General features: G+C 37.2%; 1 protein-coding gene across 1 annotated transcript in view; it reads left to right on the top strand.

Annotated features, from left to right (window-relative positions):
• Window positions 1-1,717: 1,717 nt before the first annotated feature.
• The window catches only part of PLOD1 (procollagen-lysine,2-oxoglutarate 5-dioxygenase 1), a gene marked incomplete at its 5' end in the record, with an annotated part of 30,196 nt that continues 17,986 nt past the window's right edge, over window positions 1,718-13,927 (top strand). Inside the window, 7 exon segments of the mRNA XM_056543358.1 lie at window positions 1,718-1,830; window positions 2,003-2,166; window positions 2,445-2,557; window positions 7,423-7,486; window positions 8,362-8,459; window positions 11,974-12,075; window positions 12,259-12,390. Coding sequence (XP_056399333.1) covers window positions 1,718-1,830; window positions 2,003-2,166; window positions 2,445-2,557; window positions 7,423-7,486; window positions 8,362-8,459; window positions 11,974-12,075; window positions 12,259-12,390 — 786 coding nt within the window.

Here is a 13,927-nt window from a genome sequence, read left to right as displayed (position 1 = left end):
GGGACCCCCCGCAGATCTCTCATGCAGCACCCACCTGTCTCAGCTGCACAAAGCGATGATCGCTCGGTGTCTGAAGACTCACGACCCCGGAGCTGGAGTATCGTGACATCACGACTCCGCCCCCTTATGATGTCACGCCCCGCCCCTCAAGCTGTATACTAGCTGTATACCGCTGCTGCTATCCCTATGGAATCAGGATATATAGTATATGCCTTCCCTCCAGCTATATCAGTATACTGCTGCTGCTATCTCTATGGGATCAGGATATATAGTAGTTATACACTTTTCCTTCAGCTCTATCTGTATACTGCTGCTACTATCTCCATGTGATCAAGATGTATAGTAGTTATACACGTCCCTCCATCTCTATCTGTATACTGCTGCTGCTATCTCTATGGGATCAGGATATATAGTAGTTATACACTTCCCTCCAGCTCTATCTGTACACTGCTGCTATCTCTATGGTATCAGGATATATAATAGTTATACACCTCCCCAACAGCTCTAACTCTATACTGCTGCTATATCTATTGGGATCTGGATATATAGTAGTTATACACTTCCCTCCAGCTCTATCTGTATACTGCTGCTATCTCTATGGTATCAGGATATATAGTAGTTATTCACCTCCCTTCCAGCTCTATCTGTATACTGCTACTGCTATCTCTATGGGATCAAGAAATATAGTAGTTATACACCTCACCCCCAGCTCTATCTGTATACTACTGCTGCTATCTCTATGGGATCAGGATATATATTGTAGTTATACACCCCCCTCCAGCTCTATCTGTATACTACTGCTATCTCTATGGGATCAAGATATATAGTAGTTATACACCTCCCCTCCAGCTCTATCTGTATACTGCTGCTGCTATCTCTATGGGATCAGCATATATATTGTAGTTATACACCCCCTCCAGCTCTATCTGTTTTATGCTTATACGTATGTTTATGGCAGTGGTCTCCAAACTATGTCCTTTTTTTAGTGCAGTTTTGGAAAATTGCCCCTAGTCAGTAGTAAGTAGAGTACCGGTTGGAGAGAGGCCTTTGATGTTGTTCTATAGGGGTTATGTAATGGGAAGCAAGGACCCCAAAACAGCTGTACTCATATGGGTGTCCTTCTTCCTTTTGGAGGAGATTTGGGTTTGGTTAATTATATCTTGTTTCCTTAAAGGAATACCCCGCCCCTAGACATCTTATCCCCTATCTAAAGGATAGGGGATAAGATGTCAGATTGCCGTGGTCCCGCTGCTGGGGACCCCGGGATCTCCGCTGCGGCACCGCGCTATCATTACAGCACACTGTGCGTAATGACGGGCGAAACGGGCCGGAGCAGCGTGACGTCATGGCTCCGCCCCTCGTGACATCATGGCCCGCCCCCTTAATGCAAGTCTATGGCAGGGGCGTGACGACCGCCACGCCCCCTCCCATAGACTCGTATTGAGGAGGCGGGCCGTGACGTCATGAGGGGGTGGAGCCATTACGTAACGATGCTCCGGCCCCTGTATCGCCCGTCATTACGCACAGAGCGAACTCGTTCTGTGCAGAAATGAGAGCGGGGTGCCGCAGCGGAGATCCCGGGGGTCCCCAGCAGCGGGACCGCGGCGATCTGACATCTTATCCCCTATCCTTTGGATAGGGGATAAGATGTCTAGGGGCGGAGTACCCCTTTAAGTTTTGGGTTCTTTAATGTTCACCATTTGTAATATCGTCACAGGTTCTGGGACAAGAAGAAGAATGGCACGGGGATGGGCAGAAGGTCCGACTCCTGAAGACGGCTTTGGAGCAGTACGTGGACAATGAAGACCTCATCATCCTCTTCACTGAAAGGTATTAGATAAGAATGGACCATCTGCTTCATGCTACTGAATTCTTCATTTTTTATTTATTTGTTTAGGGTGTCGGAATTGTGTCGTTTTGGTGGACGGTTGTATCCTTTTATGTTGTGTGTATATATATATATATATATATATATATATATATATATTTTATTATGTTTCAGCTATGACACGGTGTTCGCCTCGGGTCCAGCAGAGCTTCTCAAGAAGTTCAAGCAAGCTAAGAGTAAAGTGGTCTTCTCCGCAGAAGCAGTCGCTTATCCTGAGCGTCGCCTGGAGCCCAAGTATCCATCTGTCCTAGAGGGGAAACGTTTCCTGGGCTCTGGAGGTATAAAATTATTAAGGGTCTGAATTTTTCTTTAGTTAAGATCCCCCATCATTCCTAGAAAATATGGTCCCATTACCCTTAAAAGCAGTGTTTTCGAACCAGCGTGCCTCCTGCTGTTGCAAAACTACAACTCCCAGCATGCCCGGACAGCCGTTGGCTGTCCGGGCATGCTGAGAGTTATAGTTTTGCAACAGCTGGAGGCACGCTGGTTGGCAAACACTGCTTTATAGAGTTCTGTAACCTCTTGAGTTACAATAGATTCTCTTTCCTGCATGCAGCTTTCATAGGTTATGCTTCGCATCTGCACAAACTGGTAGCGGACTGGGACGGAGCTGATGAAACCAGTGACCAACTGTTTTACACCAAGATCTTCTTGGACCCAGTGAAAAGAGTAAGTGAGAGCAGGTCTGGGGTGTAATGTCATAACTACTAAAATATGAGATGTATGAGAATATAACTACTATAATACTGCTCCTATATACAAGAATATAACTACTCTAATACTGCTCCTATATACAAGAATATAACTGCTATAATACTGCTCCTATATACAAGAATATAACTGCTATAATACTGCTCCTATATACAAGAATATAACTACTATAATACTGCTCCTATATACAAGAATATAACTACTATAATACTGCCTCCTATATACAAGAATATAACTACTATAATACTGCTCCTATATACAAGAATATAACTACTATAATACTGCCTCCTATATACAAGAATATAACTACTATAATACTGCTCCTATATACAAGAATATAACTACTATAATACTGCTCCTATATACAAGAATATAACTACTATAATACTGTTCCTATATACAAGAATATAACTACTATAATACTGCTCCTATATACAAGAATATAACTACTATAATACTGCCTCCTATATACAAGAATATAACTGCTATAATACTGCTCCTATATACAAGAATATAACTACTATAATACTGCCTCCGATGTATGAGAATCTAACTACTATAATACTGCTCCTATATACAAGAATATAACTACTATAATACTGCCTCCTATATACAAGAATATAACTACTATAATACTGCTCCTATATACAAGAATATAACTACTATAATACTGCTCCTATATACAAGACTATAACTACTATAATACTGCTCCTATATACAAGAATATAACTACTATAATACTGCTCCTATATACAAGAATATAACTACTATAATACTGCTCCTATATACAAGAATATAACTACTATAATACTGCCTCCTATATACAAGAATATAACTACTATAATACTGCTCCTATATACAAGAATATAACTACTATAATACTGCCTCCTATATACAAGAATATAACTACTATAATACTGCTCCTATATACAAGAATATAACTACTATAATACTGCTCCTATATACAAGAATATAACTACTATAATACTGTTCCTATATACAAGAATATAACTACTATAATACTGCTCCTATATACAAGAATATAACTACTATAATACTGCCTCCTATATACAAGAATATAACTGCTATAATACTGCTCCTATATACAAGAATATAACTACTATAATACTGCCTCCGATGTATGAGAATCTAACTACTATAATACTGCTCCTATATACAAGAATATAACTACTATAATACTGCCTCCTATATACAAGAATATAACTACTATAATACTGCTCCTATATACAAGAATATAACTACTATAATACTGCTCCTATATACAAGAATATAACTACTATAATACTGCTCCTATATACAAGAATATAACTACTATAATACTGCTCCTATATACAAGAATATAACTACTATAATACTGCCTCCTATATACAAGAATATAACTACTATAATACTGCTCCTATATACAAGAATATAACTACTATAATACTGCCTCCTATATACAAGAATATAACTGCTATAATACTGCTCCTATATACAACAATATATCTACTATAATACTGCTCCTATATACAAGAATATAACTACTATAATACTGCTCCTATATACAAGAATATAACTACTATAATACTGCTCCTATGTACAAGAATATAACTACCATAATACTGCCTCCTATATACAAGAATACAACTACTATAATACTGCTCCCTATATACAAGAATATAACTACTATAATTCTGCCCCCTATATACAAGAATATAACTACAATAATACTGCTCCTACATACAAGAATATAACTACTATAATACTGCTCCTATATACAAGAATATAACTACTATAATACTGCTCCTATATACAAGAATATAACTACTATAATACTGCCTCCTATATACAAGAATATAACTACTATAATACTGCTCCTATATACAAGAATATAACTACTATAATACTGCTCCTATATACAAGAATATAACTACTATAATACTGCTCCTATATACAAGAATATATCTACTATAATACTGCTCCTATATACAAGAATATAACTACTATAATACTGCTCCTATCTACAAGAATATAACGACTATAATACTGCTCCTATATACAAGAATATAACTACTATAATACTGCTCCTATATACAAGAATATAACTACTATAATACTGCTCCTATATACAAGAATATAACGACTATAATACTGCTCCTATCTACAAGAATATAACGACTATAATACTGCTCCTATATACAAGAATATAACTACTATAATACTGCTCCTATATACAGGAATATAACTACTATAATACTGCTCCTATATACAAGAATATAACTACTATAATACTGCCTCCTATATACAAGAATATAACTACTATAATACTGCTCCTATATACAAGAATATAACTACTATAATACTGCTCCTATATACAAGAATATAACTACTATAATACTGCTCCTATATACAAGAATATAACTACTATAATACTGCTCCTATATACAAGAATATAACTACTATAATACTGCCTCCTATATACAAGAATATAACTACTATAATACTGCCTCCTATATACAAGAATATAACTACTATAATACTGCTCCTATATACAAGAATATAACTACTATAATACTGCCTCCTATATACAAGAATATAACTACTATAATACTGCTCCTATATACAAGAATATAACTACTATAATACTGCCTCCTATATACAAGAATATAACTGCTATAATACTGCTCCTATATACAAGAATATAACTACTATAATACTGCTCCTATATACAAGAATATAACTACTATAATACTGCCTCCTATATACAAGAATATAACTACTATAATACTGCTCCTATATACAAGAATATAACTACTATAATACTGCTCCTATATACAAGAATATAACTACTATAATACTGTTCCTATATACAAGAATATAACTACTATAATACTGCTCCTATATACAAGAATATAACTACTATAATACTGCCTCCTATATACAAGAATATAACTGCTATAATACTGCTCCTATATACAAGAATATAACTACTATAATACTGCCTCCGATGTATGAGAATCTAACTACTATAATACTGCTCCTATATACAAGAATATAACTACTATAATACTGCCTCCTATATACAAGAATATAACTACTATAATACTGCTCCTATATACAAGAATATAACTACTATAATACTGCTCCTATATACAAGAATATAACTACTATAATACTGCTCCTATATACAAGAATATAACTACTATAATACTGCTCCTATATACAAGAATATAACTACTATAATACTGCCTCCTATATACAAGAATATAACTACTATAATACTGCTCCTATATACAAGAATATAACTACTATAATACTGCCTCCTATATACAAGAATATAACTGCTATAATACTGCTCCTATATACAACAATATATCTACTATAATACTGCTCCTATATACAAGAATATAACTACTATAATACTGCTCCTATATACAAGAATATAACTACTATAATACTGCTCCTATGTACAAGAATATAACTACCATAATACTGCCTCCTATATACAAGAATACAACTACTATAATACTGCTCCCTATATACAAGAATATAACTACTATAATTCTGCCCCCTATATACAAGAATATAACTACAATAATACTGCTCCTACATACAAGAATATAACTACTATAATACTGCTCCTATATACAAGAATATAACTACTATAATACTGCCTCCTATATACAAGAATATAACTACTATAATACTGCTCCTATATACAAGAATATAACTACTATAATACTGTTCCTATATACAAGAATATAACTACTATAATACTGCTCCTATATACAAGAATATAACTACTATAATACTGCCTCCTATATACAAGAATATAACTGCTATAATACTGCTCCTATATACAAGAATATAACTACTATAATACTGCCTCCGATGTATGAGAATCTAACTACTATAATACTGCTCCTATATACAAGAATATAACTACTATAATACTGCCTCCTATATACAAGAATATAACTACTATAATACTGCTCCTATATACAAGAATATAACTACTATAATACTGCTCCTATATACAAGAATATAACTACTATAATACTGCTCCTATATACAAGAATATAACTACTATAATACTGCTCCTATATACAAGAATATAACTACTATAATACTGCCTCCTATATACAAGAATATAACTACTATAATACTGCTCCTATATACAAGAATATAACTACTATAATACTGCTCCTATATACAAGAATATATCTACTATAATACTGCTCCTATCTACAAGAATATAACGACTATAATACTGCTCCTATATACAAGAATATAACGACTATAATACTGCTCCTATATACAAGAATATAACTACTATAATACTGCCTCCTATATACAAGAATATAACTACTATAATACTGCTTCTATATACAAGAATATAACTACTATAATACTGCTCCTATATACAAGAATATAACTACTATAATACTGCCTCCTATATACAAGAATATAACTACTATAATACTGCCTCCTATATACAAGAATATAACTACTATAATACTGCTCCTATATACAAGAATATAACTACTATAATACTGCTCCTATATACAAGAATATAACTACTATAATACTGCTCCTATATACAAGAATATATATATATGTTATAATACTGCCCCCTCTCCCCAACCAGTGTGACTCGTGTAATGTCATCTTTTATCCCTTTAAAACTAAATTCTGTTTGTTGACTTCCAGCTAATTTGGACATTTTAGTATGACTTACACATCAGTGACACAGGAACGCGCCGTCTTGTGGTCGCACTGCATGACGTAATGTACGTGTAATACTCTTATTTCTATTTGTTAAGGAGCAGATCAACATCACCTTAGATCACAGATGTCGAATCTTCCAGAATCTTCATGGTTCTGAAGGTAAGGAAATCTATCATATACACCTTACATACCTTTTGCGTAATTAAGTTTATGGGGTGGTCCAGCATGAGAAGAACAGAGCTGATTTCTTTCAAAAACAGCGCAACCCCTGTCTTCAGGTTGTGTGTGGTATTACAACTCTGCTTCCTTCACTTCAAATGAACATGTCCCGTTTGTATCCATCAGTTAGGAGTGCATACCTGTATACCAGTGCTTCCCAACCAGCGTGCCCACCGGCTGGTGCAAAACTACAACTCCCAGCATGCCCGGACAGCCAACGGCTGTCCGGGCATGCTGGGAGTTGTAGTTTTGCAACAGCTGGAGGCACCCTGGTTGGGAAGCACTGGTGTAAAGCCTGAACAAAGGACATAATACCTGCATAAGCTTCTGATTAGACAGAAGGTGGATGTAAAATGACCTCAGATTCCAATACAACATACAAAATAAATAAATTAAAAATGAATAAATGTAATTGTTTATAAATTATATAAATATATATATATATATATATATATAAAAAAAAAAAAAATACCGTATATATATATATATATATGTATAAAAAAAATATATACCGTATATATATATATATATATATATATGTCTAAAAAAAATATATACCGTATATATATATATATATATATATATATATATATATATATATATATATGTGTGTGTGTGTATAAAAAAAAATATATATATACCGCATATATATATATATATATATATATATATATATATATATAAATATATATAGCTAGATAGATAGATAGATATATATATATATATATATATATATATATATATATATATATATATATATAGATAGAATGTCACATCATTGTATTACGATGACCTCTCTGTTCTTTCCCTAACAGGGGATGTTGTGTTAAAGTTTGAGAATGGGAGGGTGAGAGCCCGGAATATGGCTTATGACACCCTACCTGTACTAATTAATGGGAATGGACCATCCAGGGTAAGGTTTCCTATTTATTGTTACGTCTTTTCCATGCTTTGACCAACATGGCGGTACAGGATTAGAAAACATGGCTGCTTTAAAAAAAAAAACTAAAAAAAAAAACTCTTAAGGCTGCACGCACACCACGTTTTTGCTATACAGTTCCCGTATACGGTTTCAAGTTAAAAAACTGTATAGAAAACCATGTGCATTGACTTAACATTGTAAACCGTATGTCAAACGCATCATCCGATTTAGTTTGTTTTGCGTCTTATACGTTTTTGTCCATTTTTTTTTTAGCCGTACCCAAAATTGTGGTCTACCAATACGGGTGAAAAACCGTATTAAACCGTATACGTTTTTTTTAAACATGGGAGTTAAATGAAACCATACAGAACTGTATGTGCGTACGGTTCCATCCGGTTTTCACCATACGGTTTTTGACTTTGCGCAGTTTTTTTTTCTTGGAATTTCAATCAAACAAGTAAAACTTTGTTCAAAATGGAGTGAAAAGTTAAAAACTTATACGTTTTTTTTAAACGAATGCAACCGGACATCATTTTTCAAACCGTATTCGGGTTGAAATTTGATACAGTATAGTCCGGTTTTGAGGAATACGTTTTTCATCAAAAACCGGATACGGGGACTGTATTGCAAAAACTTGGTGTGCATGCACCCTTACACTTGTTCATGGGTTTTGCCTTATTCACATTTGTGAATTTAAAGGAGTACTATTGCGCTTTTTTTTTTTTATTAACCCTCTGTGCCAGGCCTGCAAAATGAAACAAAACAAACGTTAACTCACCTGCCTACGTTCCCTCGTTGCTCCGATGTCAGTGTCCTGTTCTCTGGTCTCTGTCTTCTTCCGCGTCCTGCGGGTCAGTGAGTCACGCTATTCTCAGTGTATAACCTTCGGCTGGTGATACACTGAGAGTAGCTGAAGCGGAAGAAGACAGAGACCGGAGAACAGGACACTGACATCGGAGCAACGAGGGAACGTAGGCAGGTGAGTTAAAGTTTGTTTTGTTTCATTTTGCAGCCCGGGCGTGGTGGGTTAATAAAAAAAAAAGCACCACAGTACTCCTTTAAGCTGCAATACAAGGTACAACCCATAGTCAGGTATGATGGCGATACAGTTTGTGAAATTATCCTACACTTAGTCACTTGATAAATACATTACTTATCCTGTACTGATCCTGAGTTATATGCTGTATTATACTCCAGATCTGTACTCACTATTCTGCTGGTGAGGTCACTATGTACATACATCACATTACTTATCCTGTACTGATCCTGAGTTATATCCTGTATTATACTCCAGAGCTGTACTCACTATTCTGCTGGTGGAGTCACTGTGTACATACATTACATTACTTATCCTGTACTGATCCTGAGTTATATCCTGTATTATACCCCAGAGCTGTACTCACTATTCTGCTGGTGAGGTCACTGTGTACATACATTACATTACTTATTCTGTACTGATCCTGAGTTATATCCTGTATTATACTCCGGAGCTATAATCACTATTCTGCTGGTGAGGTCACTGTGTACATACATTACATTACTTATCCTGTACTGATCCTGAGTTATATCCTGTATTATAGTCCAGAGCTGTACTTACTATTCTGCTGGTGAGGTCACTGTGTACATACATTACATTACTTATCCTGTACTGATCCTGAGTTATATCCTGTATTATACTCCAGAGCTGTACTCACTATTCTGCTGGTGAGGTCACTGTGTACATACATTACATTACTTATCCTCTACTGATCCTCAGTTATATCCTGTATTATACTCCAGAGCTGTACTCACTATTCTGCTGGTGAGGTCACTGTGTACATACATTACTTATCCTGTACTGATCCTGAGTTATATCCTGTATTATACTCCAGAGCTGTACTCACTATTCTGCTGGTGAGGTCACTGTGTACATACATTACATTACTTATCCTGTACTGATCCTGAGTTATATCCTGTATTATACTCCAGAGCTGTACTCACTATTCTGCTGGTGAGGTCACTGTGTACATATATTACATTACTTATCCTGTACTGATCCTGAGTTATATCCTGTATTATACTCCAGAGCTGTACTCACTATTCTGCTGGTGAGATCACTGTGTACATACATTACATTACTTATCCTGTACTGATCTTGAGTTATATCCTGTATTATACTCCAGAGCTGTACTCACTATTCTTCTGGTGAGGTCACTGTGTACATACATTACATTACTTATCCTCTACTGATCCTCAGTTATATCCTGTATTATACTCCAGAGCTGTACTCACTATTCTGCTGGTGAGGTCACTGTGTACATACATTACTTATCCTGTACTGATCCTGAGTTATATCCTGTATTATACTCCAGAGCTGTACTCACTATTCTGCTGGTGAGGTCACTGTGTACATACATTACATTACTTATCCTGTACTGATCCTGAGTTATATCCTGTATTATACTCCAGAGCTGTACTCACTATTCTGCTGGTGAGGTCACTGTGTACATACATTACATTACTTATCCTGTACTGATCCTGAGTTATATTCTGTATTATACTCCAGAGCTGTACTCACTATTCTGCTGGTGAGGTCACTGTGTACATACATTACATTACTTATCCTGTACTGATCCTGAGTTATATCCTGTATTATACCCCATAGCTGCACTCACTATTCTGCTGGTGGGTCACTATGTACATACATTACATTACTTATCCTGTACTGATCCTGAGTTATATCCTGTATTATACTCCAGAGCTGTACTCACTATTCTGCTGGTGAGGTCACTGTGTACATACATTACATTACTTATCCTGTACTGATCCTGAGTTATATCCTGTATTATACTCCAGAGCTGTACTCACTATTTTGCTGGTGAGGTCACTGTGTATATACATTACATTACTTATCCTGTACTGATCCTGAGTTATATCCTGTATTATACTCCAGAGCTGCACTCACTATTCTGCTGGTGGGGTCACTGTGTACATACATTACATTACTTATCCTGTACTGATCCTGAGTTATATCCTGTATTATACTCCAAAGCTGCACTCACCATTCTGCTGGTGAGGTCACTGTGTACATACATTACATTACTTATCCTGTACTGATCCTGAGTTATATCCTGTATTATACTCCAGAGCTGTACTCACTATTCTGCTGGTGAGGTCACTGTGTACATACATTACATTACTTATCCTGTACTGATCCTGAGTTATATTCTGTATTATACTCCAGAGCTGTACTCACTATTCTGCTGGTGAGGTCACTGTGTACATACATTACATTACTTATCCTGTACTGATCCTGAGTTATATCCTGTATTATACTCCAGAGCTGTACTCACTATTTTGCTGGTGAGGTCACTGTGTATATACATTACATTACTTATCCTGTACTGATCCTGAGTTATATCCTGTATTATACTCCAGAGCTGCACTCACTATTCTGCTGGTGGGTCACTATGAATACTTCCCTTACTTTTCATACAGTGTTGACCTGTGATGTTCTGTGTTTCAGCTTCTTATGAACTATATGGGAAATTACATTCCTCGTGCCTGGACCTTTGAGACCGGTTGTGTCATCTGTGAGGAAGGTTTGAGAAGTCTGAAAGAAGTCAAGGTGAAGCAGCTGATTTTCTATTAACCAGAAATAATCCAGAACATTTTAAATATTTAAAACCTTTTTAGTTCACCTTAACCTTTAATCTCCATCTATAGTAAATCTACCGATCCCTCCCATCAGTTTCTCCCCTCTCTGTGTTGCATCATTCTCAATAACATTCCTCCTCTTCTCCTTTTATAGACTGATGACTTCCCGTTGGTCGTGGTTGGCGTTTTCATCGAGCAGCCGACACCTTTTGTTTCTGAGTTTTTCAAGCGCTTAAGTAACCTGCAGTATCCCAAAAAAAGGATCCAGCTTTACATCGCCAACCATGTAAGTCTGAGCTGTAATACCAGTTTGCTCCAGTCCACTGTGCCCGCATGGCTAGATGATGGGGAATGGTTACTGGTTGAGTTGAGATTGGTGAATTATAACTGGAGGAGCTGAGGTGGCTGAATCATCCGGTGATAGAACAGTGTTTACTGCTTGGCTTGTGTTTGGTGAATGATTAGTAGTTGGGTTGTGCTTGTAAAATGGTTAACTGACGGGAATGTGTTTGGTGAATAGTGATTGGTTGTCATGATATTGGTTGGCTGGCAACTGGTTGGATTGATACTGGTGAATGGTAATTGGTCAAACAGTTGGATGAAGCTTGTTGAGTGGTAGCTGGTTGTGTTGAGCTTGGTTGAATGCCAAGTGGTTTAGTTGAGGTGGATTAATGGCAACTGGTTGGGTGAGCTTGGTGAATGGTAATTGGTTGGGTTAAGTTTGGCAAAAGCCAAGTGGTGGATGAAGCTTGTTGACTGGTAAATGATTTGGTTAAAGGGGTACTCCGGCTCTAAGACATCTTATCCCCTGTCCAAAGGATAGGGGATACGATGTCTGATCGCGAGGGTCCCGCCGCCGAGGATCTTATGCCTCCCGATCACGGGGACGGAGTATAGTGAGGTCACGACTCCGCCTCCGTGTGACATCACGCCCCGCCCCCTCAATGCAAGTCTATGGGAGGGGGCGTGACAGCCTCACGACCACGGGGACAGAGTATAGTGACGTCACGACTGCGCCCCCATGTGACATCACACCCCGCACCCTCAATGCAAGTCTATGGGAGGGGGCGTGATGATTGTCACGCCCCCTCCCATAGACTTGCATTGAGGGGGTGGGGCTTGACATCACATGGGGCGGAGTCGTGATGTTACTATACTCCGTCCTCATGGTTGGGAGGCATAAGACTTGGAGCCCCCAGCTCTTCCTGCAGTGCTCAGAGATGGGTTCTGCATGCTAGATTGCGGGGGTCCCCAGCGGCAGGATTCCTGCGATCAGACCTCTTATCCCCTATCCTTTGGATAGGGGATAAGATGTCTACGGGCCGGAGTACCCCTTTAAGCTAAATTGAATGCAAAGTGGTTTGGTTGAGATAGGTAATGGCAGCTTGTTGGGTTGAGCTTGGTGAATGATAACTGGTTGGGTTGAGCTTGGTGAATGGTAACTGGTTGGGTTGAGCTTGGTGAATGGTAACTGGTTGGGTTGAGCTTGGTGAATGGTAACTGGTTGGGTTGAGCTTGGTGAATGGTAACTGGTTGGGTTGAGCTTAGTGATTAGTTACTGGTTGGGTTGAGCTTGATGATTATTAACTTGTTGGGTTGAGCTGGGTGATTAGTAACTGGTTGGGTTGAGCTTGGTGATTGGTAACTGGTTGGGTTGAGCTTGGTGAATGGTAACTGGTTGGGTTGAGCTTGGTGAATGGTAACTGGTTGGGTTGAGCTGGGTGATTAGTAACTGGTCGAGTTGAGCTTGGTGATTAGTAACTGGTCGAGTTGAGCTTGGTGATTAGTAACTGGTTGGGTTGAGCTTGGTGATTAGTAACTGG

Source organism: Hyla sarda, chromosome 10 (genome assembly GCF_029499605.1).
Source record: "Hyla sarda isolate aHylSar1 chromosome 10, aHylSar1.hap1, whole genome shotgun sequence".
In the NCBI taxonomy this organism is placed as follows: domain Eukaryota; kingdom Metazoa; phylum Chordata; class Amphibia; order Anura; family Hylidae; genus Hyla; species Hyla sarda.
The sequence above is the reverse complement of the archived record's forward strand: the minus strand, read 5'-3'. Positions and strand labels throughout refer to the sequence as shown.